This window comes from Bos grunniens, chromosome 5 (genome assembly GCF_055505025.1).
Source record: "Bos grunniens cultivar Pamir isolate PY7600 chromosome 5, Bosgru_T2T1.0, whole genome shotgun sequence".
NCBI lineage: Eukaryota > Metazoa > Chordata > Mammalia > Artiodactyla > Bovidae > Bos > Bos grunniens.
The window spans coordinates 5,725,238-5,753,086 of record NC_141169.1 but is presented as its reverse complement, the minus strand read 5'-3'; the positions used below and the strand labels follow the sequence as shown (position 1 = coordinate 5,753,086).

The 27,849-nt window shown below is 42.7% G+C and overlaps 1 protein-coding gene across 9 annotated transcripts in view; it reads right to left on the bottom strand.

Moving 5' to 3' along the window:
• LOC147371265 (glioma pathogenesis-related protein 1-like) overlaps positions 1-27,849 on the bottom strand; it is a 69,424-nt gene that overhangs the window by 25,316 nt on the left and 16,259 nt on the right. For 8 of the 9 annotated variants that reach the window (XR_015163383.1, XR_015163384.1, XR_015163385.1 and 5 more), the window contains 2 exons: positions 20,860-21,133; positions 19,811-20,056 (listed from right to left, as the gene is read on the bottom strand). Coding sequence is in view for 6 of the 9 variants with exons in the window: in XM_086398736.1 (XP_086254862.1) it covers positions 19,811-20,056; positions 20,860-21,051 (438 nt within the window). In the remaining 3 variants the exon portion in view is untranslated. Of the gene's footprint in view, positions 1-9,124; positions 9,203-19,810; positions 20,057-20,859; positions 21,134-27,849 lie in introns of those variants that run through there. The other variant, XM_086398742.1, reaches the window with a different exon arrangement.

The following is a 27,849-nucleotide window of genomic DNA, read 5'->3' as shown; positions in this document are numbered from 1 at the left end:
GAGGCAGGCATTCCCTTTTCCCAGGGCTCCCTGGCTCCCCTGAAAGGGCTGCAATTGCTGACTCCGTCTCTCAGGTCTTCCCCTCTTGGTCATGAATGACCATTATCTGGGAAACATTTCGTGATCAACTTCTGTCCCATGGCATTGGGCGGCTCATCCCAGTTCAGTCAAAATATTCTTGATATGTCGCTCCAGGTGTTAAGTTTTGAACCAGGGCTCATCAATAATTAAAATTCTCTGGATTGTGTCTAACTATAATCCAAGAGATATTTTCTCTTGTTGCTTCTTTCCATATCTAGTATCATGCTATTACTATTATTTCCTCAAAAGTGCTTAGTCATAGAAGTTTTGTTGGAGGCCTGCTTTACACACTGGTTACTGTAAGACACAACAATCTTACAGATTAGACAGGATATAACGCAGACAACATAGGGCAGCACAGAGACACAAAGCAGGATTGGAAAACAAAGAGCAGATTTAACCAATGATTAGTATGCTGCTGCTGCTAAGTCGCTTCAGTCGTGTCCGACTCTGCACGACCCCATAGACGGCAGCCCACCAGGTTCCCCCGTCCCTGGGATTCTCCAGGCAAGAACACTGGAATGGGTTGCCATTTCCTTCTCCAATGCATGAAAGTGAAAAGTGAAAGTGAAGTCGCTCAGTTGCGTCCGACTCTTAGTGACCCATGGACTGCAGCCCACCAGGCTCCTCCATCCATGGGATTCTCCAGGCCAAAGTACTGGAGTGGGGGTGCCATTGCCTTCTCCAATGATTAGTATAACTAGTTATAATAACCACCATAACTGATTTAGTGAGCTGTCTGCAGTTTCATTGTACTGGCCATGCACACATAGGCACAGTTTAATCTTTGAGACAAGCATATGTTACTGGCAGGATCAACCAGGTAGAGAGAAAAAGTAAATGTTCCCAAAGGCATAATCTACCAAACTATTTATTGCAAGTCTTGATTAATTGAAGGAGAAGTTTTTTTTTTTTTTTTTTTTTTTACAACAGATTTAAACCAGTAATCCTTTGAGATAGAGACCACAAAAATTACAGCCTGATTACCAGTTTACTCAGTTCTATATAACTAATCCCTTTTGTTAACAGCTTTATGAAGTCATTAGGTTTCTCATTAGAATTCTTCAATTTATTTATTTTTTATTCAGTTCAGTATTATTGTCTGAAAGTCAGAAACTTGTATTTATCTGAAAGTCCTTTTCGTAAATTTTTTTGAAGAGGAGGTATTTTTACAAAGGCATCAGCAAAACCATAACTGTGTATAGTAACAAAAGACTTAAAGAAGGTTAAGTTTAAACCCAGTTACTGCTGTGACATAGAACACCTTCATAACTACAATTATGACTCATAATATTCTATCAGGACATATAAAATTCTGAGGAATTCCATATAATCTCTAGAATATCTGTACCAATTACCATATAATATAATTTAGAGTTTATTATTCATTGGACAACACTTCCCTTCTAGTTTAAGATACTATATGAACCTGATTAGTTTAATATCTCCCTTTGGATCCCTCAGAGACCCCTTTGAAGCACCCCAAAGTTAGCTGGAGTTCAAAGGAACTTTATTATAATTTGATTTGGGAAGCCTTGTCAAAGGAGCACCAAGTAACATGTTAAAATACAACTGGACCATGGGTCACTGTGAAACTGAACCAAAGCAACAATAAAATATTTTGAAGGCAAATACAGATTAAATAAGCTTAAACTCGGTTATCAAAAGGCAGTTTAGCATTGTCAGAAAATTTGTCTCTTTTAAGAGAGGCCAACTTATATTTTATATTAGCTTATAGTTTCATTTACTCAAACTTGTTTTAAACCTTAGTCAATCCTGACTGACCATGTAAAAAACCCTTTCATCACTTATTTTTAAGTTGTGGATATCTAGAGAGATCCTGAAACATATATTTCTATGTTTCTTTACATTCAATTGGGCCTCCACCCACTTGTATCACTTGGCTTGTTGTGTTACAAAGAGTAAGAGTGTATATTGAGGTTCAAGGTCTAGTGGGAACTGACTAAGTCCACCATCCTGGACCTATTTGCTTATATGTAGACTATATAATGTCCTTGGGTTATGTGATTCTTTCAAAGACTGTTCCCTGTGCCCTTTCCTTCTGTGTCATTTCCCCCCTCAGATTTTATCCCCATATTTTTATGGGAAACATACGGGTGAAGATCTATCTTCTGTAATTGCTTCAAGCTTGAGTACAGTGTCAACCCTGCCTGTCATGGAGCAAAAACCTCAGGATACCTGGTCTAGGGGCACCAGGGGCAGGACAGCTCCTTGTTTCAATCGGTATGGGCTGGAATCCTCAAATAAATAGTCATCGTTTTGATGTGGAACTGCTAGAATTATTTCTATAGCCTTCCTGTGAATCTCCTTGATAAGGAAGCCCTTTCTGTACATCATCAGAGTACAGAAGTATCTTAATGACATAAGACTTAAAAGTCATGGTTAAATATTTGATCAATTGACAATGGGGCTTGGATAATACTTATTTCTTAACCAGGCTTCAATAACACATGAACCAAGAAGATCCAGATGTACAAGCTGAATTTAGAAAAGGCAGAGGAACCAGAGATCAAATCGCCAACATTCGCTGAATCATAGAAAAAGCAAGGCGATTCCAGAAAACACATCTACTTCTGCTTCATTGACTATGTTAAAGCCTTTGACTGTGTGCATCACAACAAACTGTGGAAAATTATTAAAGAAATGGGAATATCAGACCACCTTATTTGCCTCCTGAGAAACCTGCATGCAGTCAAGAAGCAGAGGTTAGAGCCACACATGGAACAATGGACTGGTTCAAACCTGGGAAAGGAGTATGTTGAGGCTGTGTACTGTCACCCTGCTCATTTAACTTATACGCAGAGTACATCATGAGGAACGCTGGGCTGGAAGAAGCACAAGCTGGAATCAAGATTGCAAGAGAAACATCAACAACCTCAGATATGCAGATGACACCACCCTTATGACAGAAAGTGAAGAAGAACTAAAGAGCCTCTTGATGAAAGTGAAAGAGGAGAGTGAAAAAGTTGGCTTTAAACTCAACATTCAAAAAACTAAAATCAAGGCATCCAGTCCCATCACTTCATGGCAAACAGAAGGGGAAAAAGTGGAAACTTGATGAATTTCATTTTCTTGGGCTCCAAAATCACTGCAGATGGAGACTGTAGCCGCACAATTAAAAGACGCTTTCTTCTTGGAGGAAAAGCTGTGACAAACCTAAACTGCATATTAAAAAGAAGAGACATCACTTTGCCAACAAAAACCCATATAGTGAAAGCTATGATTTTTCCAACAGTCATGTATGGATGTGGGAGTTGGACCATAAAGAAGGCTGAGCACTGAAGAAATGATGCTTTCAAAATGTCATGCTGGATAAGACTCTTGAGAGTCACTTGGACTGCAAGGAGATCCAACCAGTACATCCTAAAGGAGATCAGTCCTGGGTGTTCATTGGAAGGACTGATGTTGAAGCTGAAGCTCCAATACTTTGGCCACCTGATGTAAAGAGCCGACTCATTGGAAAAGACCCTGATGCTGGGGAAGATTAAGGGCAGATGAAGGGGATGACAGAGGATGAGATAGTTGGATGGCATCACTGATTTAATGGACATGAGTTTTAGCAAGCTCTGGGAGATAGTGAAGGACAGGGAAGCCTGGCATGCTGCCGTTCGTGGGTTCACAAAAGTCGGACAGGACATAACAACCGAACAACAAAAACAACCAAAATAACCAGAGACCTCAAAAGTGAATACACATTACTTGAAGGCAAAAAGGTCATATAATCTGTCATCAAAATGGCATTCCAAGAAAGGTTTTCCCTGAACAGAAACAAAAGTCAAATCCAAGTCTTAGCTTACTCCCAAACAAGATTCATTCACCAAGACTCATTCACCCAACCAAATTCAATCTACTCTTATGAAATCCTGATCATGCATAGGTCTTCAATATGTTTTTTTTTTTTTATTCTTCACTCCTACTGAAAACACGTATCTTAGTTTTCTTAAAGTTTTTTCCACACTGAGGTATATTTTGGCTGATAAATCTCTAACAAATATAATATTTTATTTCTGTTAAACCTAGGCACAATGAAAGTATACTTAACATTGTATTTAACATGTTGATGACTCAAGACATCTCTATACTATTATTATTAGATAAGCAAACTTAAACATTAATACTAGGTACAAATTTAATATTAAATATGTCCCAGTTCACGTGAACCTGAAACTCATATTAACTGCGGCAATGTGATTAAAAAAAAAAAAAAAGACACATACAGACATGTACATACAGTGAGGCCTCAGTTCTTATTTCAATCCTGAGTCAGGTACAGTAATATAAAGCCCATTAGTTTATAACAAGGTTGGATTAAATTTGGGGTTCTCACAGAGGAACCAAGTCAGGCTCACTTGGATAGATGGCTAAATATTAATATCTGTAGGAAAAGCAACTTTTAATTACCTTGGACAAGCCAGCTTCTAAATTATTTTACCCTTTCTAAAATTTCCATTAAAAAGACAGCAGAAATAAAGGTTTCTGAGAAGACCTGTGAGGACATTTGCCTCTCAAAGATACAGGCAAATTCTTTCTAGGGTTATTTTGTTTCCCCTTTGTTTAACATTTACAAACTTCATAAGATGAAGCTTCTATGGTAGCTCAGTTGGTAAAGAATCTGCCTGCAGAGTTTCATCCCTGGGTCAGGAAGATCCCCTGGAGAAGGGCATGGCAACCCACTCCAGTGTTTTTGCCTGGAAAACCCCATGGGCAGGGGAGCCTGGCAGGCCACAGTCCATGGGGTTGCAAAGAGTCAGACACGACTGAGTGAATAACACTTCCTTCGTGAGATGAACAGGGAAGGTTTGGGGGTGGTGAAAGGATTTTTGGAATCACCTTTCTGGTCTGTTAAGATTACATTTGTAAACCAAAGACAGTTTTGTTTTTCCATCCTTTCCCCAAAGAATTGGGTGGCCTCCCCAAGCAGGACTGACACATCTATCTACCCATGTTGGAAAGCTTCACCCTTCCCTCTAGCCTGAGGGAGAAGGCCCCTCTGGAAGGCTCAGAGGCAACACCTGGGCTCCAGCAAATCAATCTGGACCGAGGGGGAAACAGGCAAAGGGAACAGAAGACAGAGGGAAGACAGACTGAGGGGTCCACCCTGTGATCCAAGCAGCCAGGGAGGAGAGGCAAGGAGGGCTCTCTCCTGCCGAGATAGCACAGGGGGCTGTGGGACTTTGGAACACGCCAGAGAGCAAGCGCTGCTGCCCTGCGTCTCCTGTGGTAGCCTGCCTTCAGGGACGGGGGCTCTGGCAGCAGCAATCTTCGGAGGCACAGCGCGCAGCTTAAGTTCTCTGGGAAGAGGTTGCCATTGGCCCCACTATAGAGCTGCTGAGCAGGCAACCAACCCACAAACTGGAGAACAATTGCACCAAAGAAGTTCTCATAGCATTGCAAAGTTCTAGGGCCCACAGCAGACTTCCCAACCAGGGGATCTGGCAAAGGGACTGAGAATCTCCAGGAAATCTGACTTTGAAGGCCAGTGGGATTTGATTCCAGAACTTCCACAGGACTGGGGAAACAGAGACTCTTGGAGGGCACAAACAAGACCTTGTGCAGCAGGACCCGGGAGAAAGGAGCAGGGACCCCACAAGAGACTGCGTCAGACCTGCCTGTGAGTGCCCAGGAGTCTCCAGCGGGGTCAGGGGTTGACCTAGTCTCAGGGTCAGGGACATTAACCGCAGCAGTCCTGGAAGGCATGGCATGCTGGCATAAGCCCTTTTGGAGGAGGTCACCATTACCCCTACCATACTTTCACCTCAGGCCAAATTCAGGGAGGGAACACAGCCACACCCATCAGCACAAAAGTTGGATTAAAGATTTACTGAGCATGACCTTACTCACCAGAGCAAGACCCAGTTTTCCCCACAGCCAGTATCCTCAAGAGGAAAAGTACAAGCCTCTTATCCTTATCCATCAGAGGGCAGATAGAATGAAAACCACAATCACAGAAAACTAACCAAACTGATCACACGGACCACAGCCTTGTCTAACTCAATGAAACTATGAGCCATGCCATGTAGGGCCACCCAAGACGGACAGGTCACGGTGGAGAGTTCTGACAAAATGCAGTCAACTAGATAATGCAATGGCAAACCATTTCAGAATTCTTGCCTGGAGAACCCCATGAACAGTATGAAAAGGCAAAAAGATGTAACACTGAAAGATGAACTCCCCAGGCTGGGAGGTGCTAAATATGCTCCTGGAGAAGAGTACAGAAATAACGCAAGAAAGAATGAAGAGATGGAGCCAAAGTGAAAACAATGCCCAGCTGTGGTTGTGACTGGCGATGCAAGTAAAGTCAGATGCTGCAAAGAACAATATTGCATAGAAACCTGGAATGTCAGGTCCATGAATCAAGGTAAATTGGAAGTGGTCAAACAGGAGATGGTGAGAGTGAACATCAACATTTTAGCAATCAGTGAACTAAAATGGATGCAAACGGGCAAATTTAATTCAGATGACCATTATATCTACTACTGTGGGCAAGAATCCCTTAGAAGAAATGGGTTAGCTCTCAAAATCAAAAAAAGAGTCTGAAATGCAGTATTTGGGTGCAATCTCAAAAACAACAGAATGATCTCAGTTCATTTCCAAGGCAAAGCATTCACCATCAGAGTAATCCAAGTCTATGCCCCAACCACTAATGCCAAAGAAGCTAAAGTTGAATGGTTCTAAGAAAACCTACAAGAACTTCTAGAACTAGCACCAAAAAAGAATGTCCTTTTCATCCTAGGGGACTGGAATGCAAAAGTAGGAAATCAAGAGATACCTGGAGTAACAGGCAAGTTTGGCCTTGGAGTACAAGATGAAGCAGGGCAAAGGCTAACAGAGTTTTGCCAAGAGAACACACTGGTCATAGCAAACATGTTCTTCCAACAATGTAAGACATGACTATACACATAGACATCACCAGCTGGTCAACACTGAAATCAGATTGATTATATTCTTTGCAGCCAAAGATGGAGAAGCTCTATACAGTCAGTAAAAACAAGACTGGAAGCTGACTGTAGCTCAGATCATATCTCCTTTTTGAAAATTCAGACTTCAACTGAAGAAAGGGAAAATAACTAGGACATTCAAGTATGACCCAAATCATCCTTTATAATTATACAGCAGAAGTGACAGATAGAATCAGGGGTTAGATCTGATAGACAGAGTGCCTGAAGAACTATGGACAGAGGTTTGTAACACTGTACAGGAAGCAGTGATTAAAACCATCCCCAAGAAAAAAGAAAGGCAAAATGATTGTCTGAGGAGGCCTTACAAATAGCTGAGTAAAGAAGAGACGTGAAATGCAAAGGAGAAAGGGAAGGAAATATCCATCTGAATGCAGAGTTCCAAAGAATACAAGGAGAGATAAATAAACCTTTGTAAGTGAACAACACAAAGAGAGAGAAGAAAATGATAGAATGGGAAAGGCGAGAGATTTATTCAAGAAAATTAGAGATACCAAGGGAACATGTCATGCAAAGATGGGCACAATAAAGGACAGAAATGGTATGGACCTAACAGAAGCAGAAGATATTAAGAAGAGCTGGCAAGAATACACAGAAGAACTATACCATAAAGATCTCAATGACCCATATAACCATGATGGTGTGATCAACTGTGGCACTGGAGAAGACTCTTGAGAGTCCCCTGGACTACAAGGAGATTAAACCAGTCAATCCTAAAGGAAATCAGCCCTGAATATTCATTGGAAGGATCTTTGGGGAAGATTGCTTAATTGTGAGCCTTTCAGGGGCCATTGTTCTTCTGATCTTAACATATCTAATATGGACCCCAAAGATCTTCCAATGAAGCAGGGCAATTGAAATGAAATATGTCCCATTTTTATAAACTTTATAACACCAAAACATAAATGATGCTGAAGCTATAGCTCCAGTACTTGGCCACTTGATGTGAAAAGCAGACTCTGGAAAAATCCTTATGCGGGCAAAGATTGAAGGCAGGAGGATAAGGAGACAACAGAGGACAAGATGGAATCACCAATTCAATGGACATGTGTTTCACCAAGTTACAGCAGATGGTGAAGGACAGGGAAGCCTGGAGTGCTACAGTCCATGGGGTCACAAAGAGTCGGACACAACCGAGCGACTAAACAACAGCTAGAGAATAAGCCTGGCCACAGTTCCTCAGTTGTTCCCACAGCCACTCAGCTGTTCATAGTGGGCTTGAGGAGAAAGAAATGAGAAAACCATAAAGGAAGCCTTGGAGGAAACTCGTATTACCAGATGTTTGCACATTACCAAAGTAACCAGAATAAGCTGGAAAGTCATATTAACATGACCTCACAGTCCCATTAGACCAGTGACCTTCCCCAAAGCGCCTTATAAATGCAGTTTCCCTTCACAGGGAGAACACCCCAAATTGGAGGCAACGTACCCCAGATTGGTCAAAAAGGCCGTGGTAGAACCTTGATATCACGCGGTTCTGGGGAAAAGGTAATTTGCGTGTTTAACTTACAAAAGAGAGTAATTTCTTTTAGAGAGTCAATCAACTTGTCCCCCACTATCAAAGTTACCTGGGGCTCCTGTAGAAGAAGTTAGTATTGGATGCCTCAAGTCCAAGACAGCCCCTGGGCCTATTCAATATGGGTGTTCCTCTCCTTTGTAAAGTGCTTCTGACCACCAGATTGCTTAATTGTGAGCCATTCAGGGGCCATTGTCCTGATCTTAACATATTTAATATTTAAAAATCTTTCCTTTGGGACAGATGAAATATTTCCCATTTTTATAAACTTTATAACACCAAAACACAAAAGACGCAGATGAATTCCAAGAAAAATAGCACAAATTTCAGCATCATTGCACAGATGACCCGATTTCCCCAATTAGGTAAATAGGTTTACCTTACAAAACAAACGAACTAATTCCAGCTAGGCTGCCCACCTTCACAAGAACTAGCTCCCCAATGAACCGGTTCCAACTGAACTGATTCCCAAATCAGATACATAAATGTACCCTACAAAACAAATGGGCTAATTCCAACCAGGGTGGTCTTGCCCCACAATAACTAGTTCTCTAAATGAACCAGATCAGGGTAGAGTCCAACAATACTCACCCTCTCCAACAGGGTACCCCAACCATAGCAGCTTGTCCTGTAAAGGAAGAGCCCACATTGAGGGGGAAAAAATGTTCCTGGTGCGCACACTGGAGCAACTTACCCTCCAAAACTGAGCTTGTCCGTTCATAACACAAAAGGGCACACAAAGCAAGCGAACCAGCTGAACCAGCTATGGATTTGGGTAGACAAATTGAGTCCATGGACTCTATAGAAATCTGTGGGTTCCTTGCCTCAATGGCCAAGTGTTGGAGGTAGCCGGTGCCACTTCAGGGACTCTTGAAGGAAAGAACCTCAGGACAAATGGTCTCAGCAGCTGCTGGGTCTTGCCCCAATATTCCCTGATCAGGGCCGGCTAGCTACGAGCAGCGAGGCTCCTGGCTGGCTCAGCTAAATTTTACCTCATCCAAGCTTGCTCTGCTGCCACATGACAGGCCAATGAATCTGAGGGGTCGAGGCAATGAAGAGACTTTAACTGGGAGCTGGCTGACCCAGAAGATGGCAGGGGAGCATCTCAAAATAACTATCTTGTCAGAGCCTGGTTGCCAGGTTCTTTTATAAATCAGAGATAGAGGGGAGGTGCGGAAACAAAGTAAAAAGACTGTTCGATCCTTGCAAATGTCCCCTGGAATGCCAGGCCTCCGGCAGGGGAATGTGTTGTTTCCCTTCCTTACAGTCCTTCACAGGTGGGCAGCTCAGGTTATCTCCCTGAGTTGGGCCATGATGTATGTTTATAATAGCAAAAAAGGGTCAGAGTCACAGAAGCAGATCCAGTGCACATTTCAAATTAACCCTTCTTGGTTACATACATATATATAAAACACCAACTCTCTCTCTATAATATATATATATATATGTATATATATAAATTCTGTGACTGAGAGTAAAAGTGAAGTCGCTCAGTCGTGTCCAACTCTTTTCGAGCCCATAGACTGTGGCTACCAGGCTTCTCGGTCCTTGGGATTTTCCAGTCAAGAGTACCAGAGTGGGTTGGCATTTCCTTCTCCAAATTCTGGGACTAGTTTTGCCAAATAGGGGGTTTAGAAAGGCGAAGCCTTGGAACCAGTGTGTGCCTTCACTAAATGTGGAGAGCAGCAGTCCAGAAACCATTGCACACAGGTTTTGAGGTCTGTGAAGAGGAAACAGAGGGTGCTTCCGGAGTTTGTAGCAGGGACCCTGTTCTGCGTGAGTGAGGCTGATGCGGAAGTGAGCTGGCCTGGGAGCAAGGAGAAGTCTCCCAGCAGAGGGCATCCCTGGGGAACCAACCCTGAGGTGGGAAAGACTCACAGAACCAAGGCCTGTGTGCCGGTTTGACCCAGGAAAAAGCCAAATTTACTTTAAAAAAAAAAAAAAAGAAAAGGAAAACAGTCAGTTAAGAACAGCTCTCTGGGGAGAGAGTATAGCATGAGGGTAGAGAATTGGAATGGAGACTGAGTGTTTCCAACGCTTATTGATGGAGTGAAGTGAAGTGAAAGTCACTCAGTCGTGTCCAACTCTTTGCGACCCAATGGACTATACAGTTCATGGAATTCTCCAGGCCAGAATACTGGAGTGGGTAGCCTTTCCCTTTTCCAGGGGATCTTCCCAACCCAGGGATCGAACCCAGGTCTCCCGCATTGCAGGCAGATTCTTTACCAGCTGAGCCACAAGGGAAGCCCCTATTGGCGGAGTAGGAGGTGGTGGAAGGCCTGTGGGGGGCACTTTGCATTCCGCCTTCTCTTTGTGTGACGACTAGGGAGGAGCTAGGGAGGCAGGTACTGGTCTCCCAGAGGAGCAGTGCTCTCCTTTGGTGAAAGATGACCCCTTCACTGCTCCCAGATCCAAGTGGGGTGTTCCCCTTCCCACCTCTCACCCTAAAATCCCTTGCAGGGAACTCCAGGTAACCAAGTGAATTACGCCTCTCTCTCTTCCTGAGAGCACCTAGCCATTCACTTTCAGGTTTGATTCTTGTACTTTAATTTCTCAATTATTTTTGTGTTTACTTTTAAAATTTCTTCATTTCTATCACTGCATCTCAAATTGACTTCTCTTTGAGTGCTTTGTTTAAAATGCAGATTTCTGGGCCCATCTCAGTTCTACTACATGAGAATCTCTGGAATTGTCCTTGAAATCTGATTTTTTTAAAAATTGAGCTGTAACTGACATAAAATTATATTAATTTCCCATGTACAACATAATGATTCAGTATTTGTATATATTGCAAAATGGTCACCACAGTGTCTGGTTAATACCTATTACTACACATGGTTACAACTTCTTTTCTTGTGATGAGAACTTTTAAGATATAGTCTCCATAAGAAATGGAACTTGAAGTGGTTCATTTTCGGAACAAAGTAGCTGGCCTTGGGTGGAAAATTATTAACAAATGGTTTTCCACTCAGAGCTAGCTAATTTTGTCTTGAAAAATTACTAGCAAGCTAGTCTTGCCTAACAGCTTACAACTGGAGAGTCTCCAAGCTAACAGGATGCTTGGGAAGGGACAAACTAAAGTCCTAGTTGAGAACTGTGAACTTAGGATGGGAAGGGAGAAGAAAGAATACCCTATGAGAAGCAGTGAAGTCTGGGAAGATTGTAACCCCATTGTACTCAGCCAATGGGGAACCGGGGAGGCATTCGTGCTCCAGGGAGTAGAAGTGCTCGCTGCAACCGTCCCTGGTGTGCCTGCCACCAGACACCGGCTCTTGCAAGACATTCAGTAGAAGTTTTGCTTTTGCTGTGCTTTGTGTCTCCGAGTCCATCCCTTGGTTTTGGGCTGGTGACTGTGTTTCTCACATTCTTTTAGCAACTTTCAAATACACAATACAGGATTGTTAAGTGTAGCCACCATGCTACGCATTACATCCCCAGGACTTATTTATAACTGCAAGTTTTGTCCCTGTTCACCCATTTCACCTACCTGCCCCCTTTGGCAACTGCCGATCTGTTTTCTAAGTCTTATTTTTTTAGATCCCACACATGAGTGAGATCATATGGTGTTTCTCTCTCTCTGACTTATTTTACTTAGCACAATACCCTCTAGATCTGTCCATGTTGTTGCAAATGACAGCATTTCCTTAAGGAAAACGTGGTGTATATATACACACAATCTGGAATATTATTCAGCCTAAAAAACTTGTTATTGGGAGGGGAGTTTGGGGAAGAATGGATACATATTTATGTCTGGCTGAGTCCCTTTGCTGTCACCTGAAACTATCATAACATTTTTAATCAGCTATACTCTAATGATGCTGTGAAAGTGCTGCACTCAACATGCCAGCAAATTTTGAAAACTCAGCAGTGGCCACAGGACTGGAAAAGGTCAGTTTTCATTCCAATCCCAAAGAAGGGCAATGCCAAAGAATGCTCAAACTACAGCAAAATTGCACTCATTTCACATGCTAGCAAGATCATGCTTAAAACCCTTCAAGCTAGGCTTCAACAATATGTGAACCAAAAACTTCCACATGTTCAAGATGGATTTAGACAAAGCAGAGGAACTAGAGATTAAATTGCCAACAGCTGCTGGATCATAGAAAAAGCAAAGGAATTCCAGAAAAACATCTACTTCTGCTTCATTGACTACACTAAAGCCTTTGACTGTGTGGATCACAACAAACTGTGGGAAATTCTTAAAGAGACAGGAATACCAGATCACCTTACCTGCCTCCTGAGAAACCTGTATGCAGGTCAAGAAGCAACAGTTAGAACTGAACATGGAACAATGGACTGGTTCCAAATTGGGAAAGGAGTATGTCAAGGCTGAATATTGTCACCCTACTTATTTAACTTTTACATAGAGCAGTTCATGGGAAATGTTGGGCTGGATGGAGCACAAACTGGAATCAAGATTGCAGGGAGAAATATCATAACAACCTCAGATATGCAGATGACACCACCCTAATGGCAATGGAACTAAAGAGCCTCTTGATGAAGGTGAAAGAGGAGACTGAAAAAGCTGGCTTAGAACTCAACATTCTGAAAACTGAGATCATGACATCCAGTCTCACCACTTCATGGCAAATAGATGGGGAAATAATGAAAACAGTGACTTGATTTTCTTGGGCTCCAAAATCACTGCAGGTGGTGACTGCAGCCATGAAATTAAAAGATGCTTGCTTCTTGGAAGAAAAGCTATTATAAACCAGAGACATCGCTTTGCTGATAAAGATCCATATAGTCAAAGATATGGTTTTTCCAGTGGTCATGTATGGATGTAGGATGTGAGAGCTAGACCACAAAGAAGGCTGAGAACCAAACAATTGATGCTTTTGAACTGTGGTGTTGGAGAAGACTCTTGAGAGTCCCTTGGACTTCAAGGAGATCAAATCAGTCAATCCTAAAGGAATCAGTCCTGAATATTCATTGGAAGGACTGATGCTGAAGCTGAATCTCCAATACTTTGGCCACCTGATGTGAAGAGCTGACTCATTAGAAAAGACCCTGATGCTGGGAAAGAGTGAAGGCAGGAGGAGAAGGGAACGACAGAGGATAAGATGGTTGGATGGCATCACTGATTTAATGGGCATGAGTCTGAGCAAACTCCTGGAGATAGATAGTGAAGGACAGGGAAGCCCGGCATGCTGCAGTCAATGGGGTTGCAAAGAGTCAGACAGGACTGAGCAACTGAACAGCAACAGTACTCCAATAAAAATAAAGTTTTTTTAAAAAGCTTATTTTAACAAGTTCCTCAGGGGAATTCTTATTTCACGGTAACTGGCAATGTTGTATGAACTATCACCTGAGTCTCACGTTTTATATTTTTATCCTTTTGTCTTCGAACACCTCTTGATAGTGCTGTATCTTGAGTAGTCTTAATCTTTGTATTCCTCCCCCACACACCTTTAATGCTATATGCTATTTTTTTTGTCTTGTTATTATTGGCAGGTGGGTTCTTTACCACTAATGCCACCTGGGAAGCCTGTTGGTCTCTAAGTCAGGTTGTAGTTAACATAAAAGACATCTTTTTAGGTGCATAGTTCTATGAATTTTGACAAAAGCGTGCAGTTGTGCATCTGCTACCACATTCAAGATCTAGAACATTTCCCCCAAAGCTCCCTTGTGTGCCTTTGTGGTCAGTTCTTATCCCTACTCCCAGGCAATCACTAATCTGTTTTCTGTAGTTTTGCTTTTTTGCAGAATATTATATAAATGGAATCAGTTTAAATGTAGACTTTTCAGTCTGACTTTTTTCACTAAGTACAAGCATTTGAAATCCATTATGTTATTCAATTCATGAAGAGTCACTGTCCTTTTCATTGCTGAATAATACTGCAGGATATATCAGGTTTATTTATCCATTCATGTTAGTCTCTTTTTAATAGCTTCATGGGCATCCAGGTTTGGGGTGCAACTTTGTAGGCTCTAGGACTACAAAGACCAAGTTCATATTCCAGCTCAGCCACTCAGTGTGTGACCTAGATCTCAGCTTCCTTGTCTATTAAATAGGATAACAAAGGTGCTCAATAGGCTTATTGTGACAATTTAAATGGGCTTAGAAGAAAGCACTTGAAACAGCTTCTGAAACATAGCAAGCTCTCAGCAAATGTTCATGTTTTATTCTCTTTTGACTAATTTTCTTTTGCTTTAAAACTTTTGAAAATTTTTTTATCAGGCAGATTCTGGTTGCATGTTTTCATTTCTTTTAATATGTTAAACAAAAATTAAAAAATAAGAGCTACACATGGAGAATTTCCCTAGCGCCACGATAGTGTTCAGCACATTTAATCACATAACAAATCAATAAATAGGCATTGCCCCGATTTTTATAGATGAAGGGTGGAACCTAATTCTACTTGACCACGAAGTACAAAGACGGTCCATGCCCTAAGCAAGATGCTTCCGGAGTGTGTTCCTTTTTAGCAGAATTAGGAATTTACACTTAACAAAAACATTGCCTCTGGGGAACTCAGCCAAGTGAGAGCAGGCATGTCTCATCTTGACAATTCCCTTTTACCTTCTCCTTTCAAGTCTCAGTTCATCTGACTTATTATCAATAATATACAACATATATAAAATCTGCCACACAAACCGAGACATCATACTTTCCATCAGTTCTTCAAGGGTGTAAAAATTAAAATTTAAAGGTGTGTGTGTCAGGGGTGGGGTGGGGGGAATAAAACCAGAAATGAGATCAATAGTGCCTTCTAGTGGACACTGTTAGAACTATCAAACCTGAGCTGCTGCCTTCCCAGCTATTTAAATCTAACTATGCAGAAACTTAGGAGAAGGCAGTGGCACCCCACTCCAGTACTCTTGCCTGGGAAATCCCACGGATGGAGAAGCCTGGTAGGCTACAGTCCATGGGGTCGTGAAGAGTCGGACTCGACTGAGTGACTTCACTTTCACTTTTCACTTTCATGCACTGGAGAAGGAAATGGCAACCCACTCCCGTATTGTTGCCTGGAGAATCCCAGGGACGGGGGAGCCTGGTGGGCTGCCATCTATGGGGTCGCACAGAGTTTGACACGACTGACGTGACTTAGCAGCATTCAGAAACTTCGAGCAAATCTGTTGGCAACAAAATATCTAATTTGAATAATGTTCCATATGAATATAGCCAAATTCTTCCACAGTTCAAATTTATCTCTAGTGAAGACAGAACTAAAGTGTTAACGTGTCCAGAAATAACACACTTTCATGAAGTAATAACGAATCTTTATCTATTGCCTTTACTCTGTAAGCCACTGCTCACCAACCAAAATCTAACAGACGAGGCTAAGTGGGAAGTTAGAAATACCCACTCAAGGTCATTTCCAGCATGATTTTAAAATGGCAGCTGAGTAATCCTGAACACCCTAGCAAGGTTTCTTGCAAGGATAAAAACAGGAATTCTTTGACCAAGCTGTCAGAGCCTTCTTCCAATATAATTGGTGGAAAAATAACTCATGGAACAAATCTAAACTTTGTTCAATGACTACTAAACAATAGTACTTTACTAGGTGATTTACACACATTATATTTTTTAATCTTTGCAGCATATCATATCTGACTCCCGACTCTTCCTCTTACTAGCTAAATGGTACTGGGATAACGACTTCTTGATCTGTCTGAGCCTGTTTATCCATCTATGGATAACAGCATCTCTTAGAAGTGTATAGTGAGAGTTGAATGAGATCTTAAATGCAGAGAGCTACATACCTTAAAAGGTTATATATTTTATGTATTCACTTAAAACAGTAGTTGCTGGTGCTGCATCTTCCCAGACCCAGGGAGGCCCTGGACTGCCTCTCCATCATCCGAGGTGGGCAAAGACTGTAGTTGTCTTTTTAAAAGAGCAGGTTAGGATCACTCAGTTTGGGCTCTGCTACCTTTCTACACAGAAGTGGATTTAGGAACTGTTTTATGTCCCAAATACTAGCCCTCCTTTCCCCTCCTAGCTACAAGAGGAAAATTTACAATTAAGTTCAGTTAATCTGGGGAGGGCCATCTCTGAAATCTTAGTTCTCTGTGATGTATAATGAAGTTTCCTCCTGTATTGTCTTCCTAGAATGATGGACATGAAGTTGTCTCTTAATCTGCAAACTTTAGGAGTCTTGTCAATTTAACAGTCTTTGGATTATTATGTATTTGACAGGCTAGGTTGCTTGCCATTTTTCTGAAATACCAAGCTCATTTGTGCACATTGTACATCTTCTTTATCTTGTTAACTTTGCCTGTCATTCTCTTTGCATTCTTTTTCATTTGACAGTCTTGTTCAGTTTCAGAACCACTCATATATCTCCTGCTGTGTGAACAAGTCCTATGTCTCCATGCTTCCCTTTGGCCAAGTAAGCTGCTCTGTCCGCATCGCTCACATGGCATATTGTCAGCTTCTTCGAACTGCACTAGCCATATGCTGTAACACATCCACTTACACAGGTCTTTTCCCAAAGAAAGTCAACTCCTAAGGGCTAGGAGATGACTCAGTGGAAAAGACTCTGATGCTGGGAAAGACTGAGGGCAGGAGGAGAAGGAGGCGACAGAGGATGAGATGGTTGGATGGCATCACTGACTCAGTGGACATGAGTCTGAGCAAGCTCTGAGAGATACTGAAGGACAGGGAAGCCTGACGTGCTGCAGTTCATGGGGTTGCAAAGAGTCAGACACGACTGAATGACTGAATGAGAACAACAAGGGCTGGGGGCCATTCCCAAATGTGGCCCTCATTTCCCACCACGCTCCCCATTTCTCCTCCCTCCCACTTCTCTGCGATTGTAGTCTAATAAAATCTTGCAAATAAACTGTTATGTCAGGCTCTGTTTCTTAGGAGTCTGAACTAAAATATGTGACCCATACTTTACAAAGTACTTGGTATAGGTGAGAAGCTTAAATATTGAGAGTCAGCACCTTCAAACTGACAGTGATTTCTGGAGATTAACACCCCGATGCATAATAGCACCACATGACACTGTAGGCAATCTGGATCTAGTTTTCTTGTCCTTTAGGGATTTGGGGGAATCCAGTGAAACTTGTTTTCTGGTTAAATTCATTGGTTAACATAAGCCAAAATTAATGGTTCAGTCTAGAGGAGATCTTATTTATATTTCCAAGAGAGAGACCAAGGCTACTGATGATTTGATAGCTCCTCCTTGATTACAGTAAACTTCAGATGAAGATTTCACTGAAATCAGCCCTTTCCCTTTCATCATAACAATCGCCTGTAACTGTGCCAAATGTGTTTCACCTATAACGAGACCAATGCAATCAGAATCTTTTTTACGACTGAAATATATTGAGACTTTTTCTATGAATATTTGGCTCTTTAAAAACACCTTCAGACTTTCCTGGTGGCCTAGTGGCTAAGTTTCCTTGCTCCCAACGCAGGAGGTTGGGGTCCTGATCTCTGGTCAGAGGACTAGATCCTACATGCCACAACCAAGAGCTTGCATGCTGCAGTGAAGACAGAAGATCCTGCACGCTGCAACTAAGACCAGCACAGCCAAATAAACATGGAAATAAAAAAACAAAAACATCTACTGTTGCACCTTCACTGGCTTGTTAGAAATGTTTTTGCTCTCAGACATTATTTCCCTGATAGCTCAGTTGGTAAAGAATCTGCCTACAATGCAAGAGACCATGGTTTGATTCTTGTCTGAGGGAGATCCTTTAGAGAAGGGATAGGCTACCCATTCCAGTATTCTTGGGCTTCCCTTTGTGGCTCAACTGGTAAAGAATCCACCTGCAATGTGGGAGACCTGGGTTCGATCCCTGGTTTGGGAAGATCCCCTGGGAAAGGGAAAGGCTACCCACTCCAGTGTTCTGGCCTGGAGAATTCCAGGGACTGTATAGTCCATGAAGTCACAAAGAGTTGGACACAACTGAGCCACTTTCACTTTCATCATTTCAACAGTTTTTTTCTACATTAAAATCAGTCATACATAGGTTCACTGCCTTTAGTTATTTGTCAAGGACTGACAGAAAATAAAAGTAAATGAACAAGATGTGGCCAGTATACGGAGGCAGTATATTAAAAAGACTGTAGAAGATGCCTCCTAGGGATTTGTTTCCATCATGCTGCAAATATGAGTTAGGATTAGGAAGCCAAAAACAGCTTGACTTTTTAAAAAAACAATCTCATTGAGAGACTCTGAATGTAGCTATCAAGACTTATACTGTAGATTTGTGGGCAGGATAGCTGCAGGATTGTCTGTACAAGTTTTCATGTTGGTCTTTCCATTGAGGCTGGGACTGTGGGTTTTTTTCTTCCTCTTTACATCATAGATATTTAGTCCCTGTTTGAAAGACTACGAGGATAAAGAAGAGCCAGTTCTTGTTGATGTTTCTGTCTGAGAGGCTTACTTCTCCTAATTTTATAGTCCCCGAACAGCTACCTCAAATTTCCTAGAGGACTTGTTCGTGTGTGCTCAGTTGTTCAGTCGTGTCTGACTCTGAAACCCCATGGACTGTATGCAGTCCATCAGGCTCCCGTATCCATGGACATTTTTGAGGCAAGAAAACTAGAGCCGTTTGCCATTTCCTCCTCCAGGGGATCTTCCCGACCCAAGGATCGAATCCATGTCTCTTGTGTTTCCGGCATTGGCAAGCAGTTCTTTTACCACTGCAACACCTGGGCCTGGAAATAAATCTACTCACTCGTAAGGCCCTTTGATTGTTCACAAGGGAACAAAGTACCATGGGCAGAAGGGTGTTATCAGAATTAATCAAAGGCTGTCCAGATTGGTGGGCCTCACCTTTAATGTCTGTCCACGTCATACACTCTTCAAGCACCATTTCCTCTGGTATTGAACTCTGTTCCATTTATTTATTTTTGAAGACAGCCTGTCATCCCTATTCTCTCATATTTGTAGGGACACTGCTTGCTGCTGCTAAGTCGCTTCAGTTGTGTCTGACTCTGTGCGACCCCATAGACGGCAGCTCACCAGGCTCCCCTGTCCCTGGGATTCTCCAGGCAAGAACACTGGAGTGGGTTGCCATTTCCTTCTCCAATGCATGAAAGTGAAAAGTGAAAGTGAAGTCGCTCAGTCGTGTCCGACTCTTCGAGAACCCATGGATTGCAGCCTACCACGCTCCTCCGTCCATGGGATTTTCCAGGCAAGAGTACTGGAGTGAGGTGCCATCGCCTCCTCTGATGGGGACATTAGTATACTCTATTTTCTTCACATCAGATTCCAGTTTTCCCCTCACCCATGAGATGACCATTTCTAGAGAATTTAGGTCAGATACGTACCTGAGTGTAATGGCCACAGACTTTGTTGCATTTCCGAGTCTTGAAATCATAGTATTTAACTTCGTCATACCAGTCTGTGATGGCTGAAGACACAGAAAAAATGGATAGAGACCCAGTCCAGAGATTTTCTCCCAGTGAAGTGAAATTTGGGTGCAGCTTGTAGGGTGGTTTCAACCGTTTGTTGTGTGCAAACTCACAATGGCTTGCCCATGCTTTTGCAATCTGAGCCAGTAGTGGGTCCCATGTCTGCAGAAATAAATAGGAAAGAGTAGGAGGGTCAAGCCTGCAATTCACACAACACTGCAACCAGAGCGGGAATTTGCGTGGGAGGCGAGGTGCCACGTCCGGAAAGGAGAAGGACCATAGAGACGGAGTTCCCCCACTTGTGGAGGATCGTATTATAGTCTTTAAGTTTTCACTAGGGTTCGTGGGAGACATGATAATCTGGTATCAAGGAATTTAGAATCAAAGACAGTGACACAGACCAACATCTCACTCAAGGCCAATTATGTTGCAAAATAATATATGCTGGTTTCACATATTTTCTGCAATTTTCATACCCCAAATAGCCCCTCTACTAACAGGCTCCAAGAGGTTAAAAACCAGGCCAAAACCATAGACCCAGGATTTAAACTCAAGCCTGATGAAAATCCTAGCCTTTCCCTTGGATCCCCTGCTGCCCTCCTGAGAAAGCCAGCACTCTGCCAGCAATAACAAAAGAAGTTGAACAATGAAACAACAAAACTTCACAAAAATTAACAGACCAAAAAAAAAAAAAAGAGAGAGAGAGAGAGAACTAAATTCCACCTGAGACCCGAGGAAAGGAAGTGCCCTAAAAGAGAAGTAAAACATACTAGCTGAACTTCCTTATAACAAGAATTGAGAAGGCAGAGCAAAACTGGGTTTGCTTTGATCAGAGGTGGTGAAACTACTGCACAATTTCATCACAGAAGAAAATGATCCCAGGGTTACCAAGCATTCACCACCCAAAGCAATCCACATCCCTTGTTTTTGACTGACTTCGGCCACAAGCACTGAAGTTTTCTTACCATGTACAGCATATCACTGGCTGCTGGAGTTACTGATGATCGGAACTTGTTGTGCATTCGAACACAGTCTTTGATAAAATCTTCGTTTTCGATATCTGGCAAAGTATTTGCTGGAGCGGAAGAACTGGAGACCACGGAGAGCATCCAGGCTGTCACAGCAAATGTGACTCGCCTGCTCAGACTGTCTGACATGGTGCCCCAGGGGCTGGAATCCAGAAACACTGTAGGTTCCAAGGGTGTGTGAGTCAGCTTTGCAAAGCACAGCAGACTTCAGCTTTGAGAAAACGGAAAGCAAAACATGAGTTCACCACAAGTTTGCAGAAAACCATTTCTCCATATATGGTTTGTGGCTCATTTTGTGGCCTTAACCCTGTCTTTTCGGTGATTCTCAGTGACAGAGCACCTATTGCAACATGGATTTTTTAAGAGACTACACCAGACTTTCATTTGAGTTGAAGGATGTTTCCAAAGGAAATTCTGGAATCTCCAGAAATAATAGTCTCAATTTTTAAAGAGGTTCTGGTGGTGAAATAAAAACATATCTCTTATTTCATTAAATGTCTTGCAAAATACTTAAAAACATTTTTTCTGGAGTCAAATCAGCACACTGTGGTTAGAATATCTGGTAAACATCATCACTGGACCTAGAATTCACTCACAGTGGTGAATGTGATGGGAATGAGTTGATTTTGTTGATCCCCCACCACCAAATGAAAAAAAAAAAGTTATGTAAATTTTTAGAGGCATCTGGCTACTACAACTGCCAATGGATTCCTACTTTTGCAGCCCTTGCTAAACCTCTGTATGCTCTTCCCCCCAGATAACAGTCCAGAGCCTATTTCCTGGCTCTTTGAAGGCAATAATCTCCTTTGAAACTTCAACCTTAGCTTTGTCCATGCTCTGAATTCCTGGCTTTTGACAATCTTGTTCATCTACTGTTGGCCCAAAAGTTCATTCGGGTTTTGCTGCAAGATATTATGGAAAAACCCAAACAAACTTCTTAGCTAATGCAATGTATTGTCATGAAAATAGTGGGACTGCTGCAGGCATGCTAGGGCAATGTTTGTCTCTCAGACACATCCTAAAGCTTGTTTCTCATGCAATCAGATCCTGTGGAGTCAAGTGTGCCCTCTTGCTTACATGGGTGGCTGCAGCCGCTGCCTTGATTGACAAAGCCAGAACGCATATGCTAGGCTCCCCACTTCATCTCCACGCTCCCCAGGCGGGGTCAGCTAGTCTCTAAGTTCACAGGATGTAACACCTCTCCGTGATGACAGACTACTCACGTGCTGGATCTTTCATCCTCTCACATGGTTGCTAATACTTTTGAATTCAGCAACTTCCCTACCCCTCCCTGATGATAGGGAGTCCTGCTCTACCCCCACGTGATTGCTTTGCAGCTGCAGAAATGGTCTCAAAGCCATAAGTTGCTCTCCCAGACACCCCTTTAGATAACCCAGACTGACTTCTATTTTGTGGTGGTGACTGTCAATGAGATTTCTGGGGAAACATACTAATTGGTGATGCCACAGTTTCTCCTCTGAGACTCCTGAGGCTTCTTCTTTAGCCACAGTAACAATCGGCCCAGGCTGCTGAACTCATAGCTCTTCCTGGAGCTTGTACCCCAGCAGAAGGGAAAATGGCCACTATTCACAGACTTCAGATGTGCTTTTGGACAAGTCATCCTCTTGGCACATTTGGAAATATGAATTCTTAACCTCTGTAGCTATACTCTTACTGGTAATGGCCATATGCTGGCTTCCTTATTACAAGATATCATCTCCCTTCTAAAACTGCTACTGTTCATGGTTCAGCTCATACCAAGGAAGTGCTATATCTTTAAGAAAATGATCAGGCTAAAGGGGTTGCTAAACATCAAGCTTGGAGAAGGCGATGGCACCCCACTCCAGTACTTTTGCCTGGAAAATCCCTTGGACAGAGGAGCCTGGTAGGCTGCAGTCCATGGGGTCGCTAAGAGTCGGGCATGACTGAACGACTTCACTTTCACTTTTCACTTTCATGCATTGAAGAAGGCAATGGCAACCCACTCCAGTGTTCTTGCCTGGAGAATCCCAGGGACAGGGGAGCCTGGTGGGCTGCCGTCTATGGGGTCGCACAGAGTCGGACATGACTGAAGTGACTTAGCAGCAGTAGCAGCAAACATCAAGCTCCAAATGGACACCCTTATTCCTTCTCTACCCAATTTAAAAAAATTTTATTAAAAAAATTTTTAATTTTATATTGGAGTAATAGCTGATTAACTATTAATGTTGTGATAATTTCAGGTGGACAGCAAAGGGACTTGACCATTTAAATCACACGGAACAATTGAAGTCCTTACTTCAGATATAGGGTATGTGCGCTCAGTTGTGTCCGACTCTTCACAACCCCATGGATTGTTACCTCCAAGTTCCTCTGTCCATGGAATTTTCCAGGCAAGAATACTGGAGTGGGTTGCCATTTCCTCCTCCAGGGGATCTTCCTTCTATTACCCAGTGATAGAACCCTTGTCTCCTGCAAGTTTCCTATGTTGGCAGGCAGATGCTTTACCACCGAGCCATGGGGGAAGCCCTGGCCGTGTATCCATTCTCCCCCAAACCCCTCTCCCATCCAGGCTGCCACATAATATTGAGCAGAGCTCCCTGTGCTATAGAGTAGGACCTTGCTGATTATCCATTTTAAATACAGTAGCGTGTACATGTCCATCCCAAACTCCCTAATTATCCCTTCCCCCGACCCTTCCCCGACAACAACCATAGGTTCATTGCTTTTATTCTTTTATTTTTTTCACAGTAGCAAGCGAATAGGATTTATTTTAGAGAAAAAAGTACAAAGCTCTCAGCATGACACTGGGAGGGTGTAAAGTGTCCCCATTTGCTTTATTCTTGACTGATATTATCAACCATTAAGCAAATGTCCCACAGTCTGAAGAAGACAAATGAACACAAAAGGGTGCCAAAAAATTACCAGATGGATACATCAGGTCAAATGGACTTTCTGTAGCCTCTTTTCCTTTAATCTTTTGACTGATATCCCATCAAGTGAGATAAATGTGCAGATGGGGGAGAGATAAGGAACAAAAAAGTTGGTTTTGCCTCGGCATCCATAAAATTTCTGACCAAATTATTTCCCTGTTCACTCCTTGTAAACCTCCCCACACTTCTGAGAAATTCCTGGGATATCCCAGGAAATCCTCTAATGCCACTTCTCCTTTGGGACACTCCAAATGAATTTTATGGGTTTCCCCCAGCTTTAGGCTATTTTCACTATTTTGCTGCCATCTGCATGTTTCAGGGATGGACTGAATCCTATTTGACTTACATGTGGTAAAGACGTTCATAACTGAGGTTATTCCTCACTGTGGCATTCCTTTATGGATTAAATCAGATCGAGGAGCTAATTTTACAAACATAAACCACTTGCTTGCAAAAACTCTGGGGTACTCTTTAAAATTTCATGCTCCATATCATCCTCAGTTGTCAAGGAGAGTGGAATGTGAAAATCTAGACAAGAAAAAACTTTAGGAAAGATCCAGAAACTGGACTTTAATGGCCAGAATCTGTGCTGATGGCCCTTTTAAAGAGCCAGAATACTCCGAATAGGGCACATGGATTGAACCCTTTTGAAATGGTCTCTGGATACCCAATGTCAATTGGCATCTCTAAACCTTCCACTTCTGGGTTAAGTGAAGATGATGGGAACTTAAGTGAACAATCTGATTAGTTATGATTAGCTATGTTCAAAAATGAGTGTACTTGAGACATATTGCCAACAGGTCACAGGGCTTGACCTCTGCCAACTGACAAGCCTCGCCATTCTTTCAACCAGGAGCCCAAGTGTACATCAAGCTCTTTAGAAGAGAACACGTGGTGTTATCTCCATGGGAAGGACCTTATGAGGTACTAAGAACCACCTACACTGCTCCCCAAAGGAGAACCCTCTTGGATCCACGTAAACCATGCCAAAACAGGCCCAGAACATCCCTCTCAAGACAGCTGGAGGAGACAGATATTCCAGATCAGTTTAAGGATCTCCAGGGCCAATTCCCAGGTCCCAGAAGTAGCCAGCATCATGAAGCGGACAGTTTCCCAAGATCACACATCAAGAAACCTCACTTTCATTTATTTTCCCATCCCTGCTTTTAAGACTCCCTGTATACACCCACTAAAGAGAAAAAACAACAGAAAACCCCATTTTCGTATCAATGAATCCTTTCTCCATGCGTACTAAGCATTTATTGGAAGCCTAGCTGGAGAACGCTTTTCTCTTTCTATCCTATTTGTCCACTAAGTCTCCACTGTGGGCTCATTTTCAACTTGTGTCTTGCTCTTACTAACCCTCTCATAAGGGGGTAAACCTTATGCTAACTTACCGAAGCCTGGCCATGTAAACTAATCAGTCTACTGATCATGTCAACGCCCAGGGAGTGCAGAATAGCCTCCACTAGTCTTTGTTCCTACTACTGTGAACACAAAGTGGGCCAAGTACAGAAGGGGGATGATGGCCGGGTACGATATCCACAAGAAAACCACCACTCTGCCTCTCTTTAGTGAGTCGTTTGGGCCCCAGAAAAACTCCAGAAGCCCAAGGACTGTCCCTTATCCAGATAAAGATAACAGGTGAAAAGCTTTCCTTTTGCTTTGAAAACGAACATGACACTGTCTCTTTCCTGGGTAACCTACCAGGACAAAATCGCAAAGCAAATTGTGTGGTTTGATTCCACAGGTGTAATCTTTGAGTCTCCTAAGGAAGTTGTAAGGGACTCTAGCATCTCCCTTTTGGGCACAAATGTCTGTCAAATCACCACATGTCCTGGCTGTCTCAAAAGTCACCTGCCGGACTTCCCCGGTCCAGGGCTAAAACCGCACCGTCAGTGCAGGTGGCCTGGGATGGGAGCTAGATCCTACCTGCCGCAGAAGATCCTGCATTCTGCAAGGAAGATACAAGATCTCTTATGTCACAACTAAGACCCAGCACAACCAAAAAAAAAAAATAAAGACCCTTGTATACTTTGGGCTACTGCAGCTGTCCCCATGATAAGGCTGCCCCAAACCATAAACTATATTTGGGTGGATCAAAAATCTAAACTTACTTGGTTAGGTGACAAATAAGCTTTATAGCTGCCAAAACCAAACTATCGACCTCTTATATCAGTTATTTTTTTCTCGCTTTCTCTCTCACAGACTGACAGGAGCACATGGAGAATGGAGGTGTTTGGACACTATCAGCTCAGTTCAGTTCAGCCGCTCAGTCGTGTCTGACTCTTTGAGACCCCATGAATCGCAGCACGCCAGGCCTCCCTGTCTATCAGCAACTCCCGGAGTTCACCCAAACTCATGTGCATCGAGTCGGTGATGCCATCCAGCCATCTCATCCTCTGTCATCCCCTTCTCCTCCTGCCCCCAATCCCTCCCAGAATCAGAGTCTCTTCCAATGAGTCAACTCTTCGCATTGGAGTTTCAGCTTTAGCGTCAGTCCTTAGCACCACTTAAAATGGTCGCCCACTTCCAACAACACAAGAGAGGACTCCATACATAGACATCACCAGATGGTCAGTACCAGAATCAGATTGATTATATTCTTGGCAGCCAAAGATGGAGAACCTCTATATAAGGTTCTCTATAGGAGAAACTCTATATAAGTCAGTGAAACAAGACTTGGAGCTTACTGTGGCTCAGATCATAAGCTCCTTAATGTAAAATTCAGGCTTAACCTGAAGAAAGTAGGGAAAACAGCTAGGCCACTCAGGTATGACCTAAATCAATTCCTTATGATGATACAGTGGAGGTGATGCATAGATTCAAGGAATTAGATCTCATAGACACATTCAAAAAACTAAGATCATGGCATCTGGCCCCATCACGTCAGGGCAAATAGATGGGGAAACAATGGAAAGAGTGACCGACTTTATTTTCTTGAACTCCAAAATCACTGTGGATGGTGATTGCAGCCATGAAATTAAAAGATGTTTGCTCCTTGGAAGAAAAGCTATAATAGACCTAGATGGTGTATTAAAACCCATTCGTCACATTGCTGACAAAGGTCCATATAGTCAAAACTTTGGTTTTTCCAGTCATCATGTATGGATGTGAGAGTTGGACCATAAGAAAGGCTGAGCACTGAAGAACTGATGCTTTTGAACTGTGGTGCTGGAGAAAACTCTTGAGAGCCCCTTGGACTGCAAGATCAAACCAGTCAATCCTGAAGGAAATCAGTCCTGAATACTCATTAGAATGTTGATGCTGAAGCTCCAATTCTTTGGCCACCTGATGTAAAGAGCTGACTCATTGGAAAAGACCCTAAGGCAGGTAAAGATTGAGGGCAGCAGGAGAAGGGGGCAACAGAGGATGAGATGGTTGGATGGCATCATCAACTCAATGAATACGAGTTTAAGTGAACTCAGAGTTTCCTGGTGGCTCAGCTGGTAAAGAATCTGTCTATAATGCAGGAGACCTGGGTTTGATTCCTGGGTTGGGAAGATCCCCTGGAGAAGGCAACAGCTACCCACTCCAATATTCTGGCCTGGAGAATTCCATGGAGTGAAGAGTCCATGGGGTCGCAAAGAGTCAGACATGACTGAGCAACTTCGCCAACGCTCAGAGATAGTGAAGGACAGGGAAGCCTAGCGTGCTGCAGTCCATGGGGTTGCAAGAAGTCAGACATGACTTATTGACTGAACGACAACAATAACAACCACAACATGCTAACCTTGTTTGTAAACCACTCTTGTCTTTTTAATGTGACAACCACATGTGTAAAGGTTCCCACCTAAATGTTCAGGATGATGTGGGTTTGGATGCCAGGGTCCTTCTGTGACCAAATACCGCACCGCAAATGCCAGCCAAATTATAAACAAAAGTTACTTTGCTCATAAACTTGTGCCAGATAAGCACACTAGCTGAGAAATCACAGAGAATCTGCCATATATCACAATTTCAAGGTCTTTTCAGCACCGAGGATCTTATTCCCAAGCTTTAAAGACTGTACATT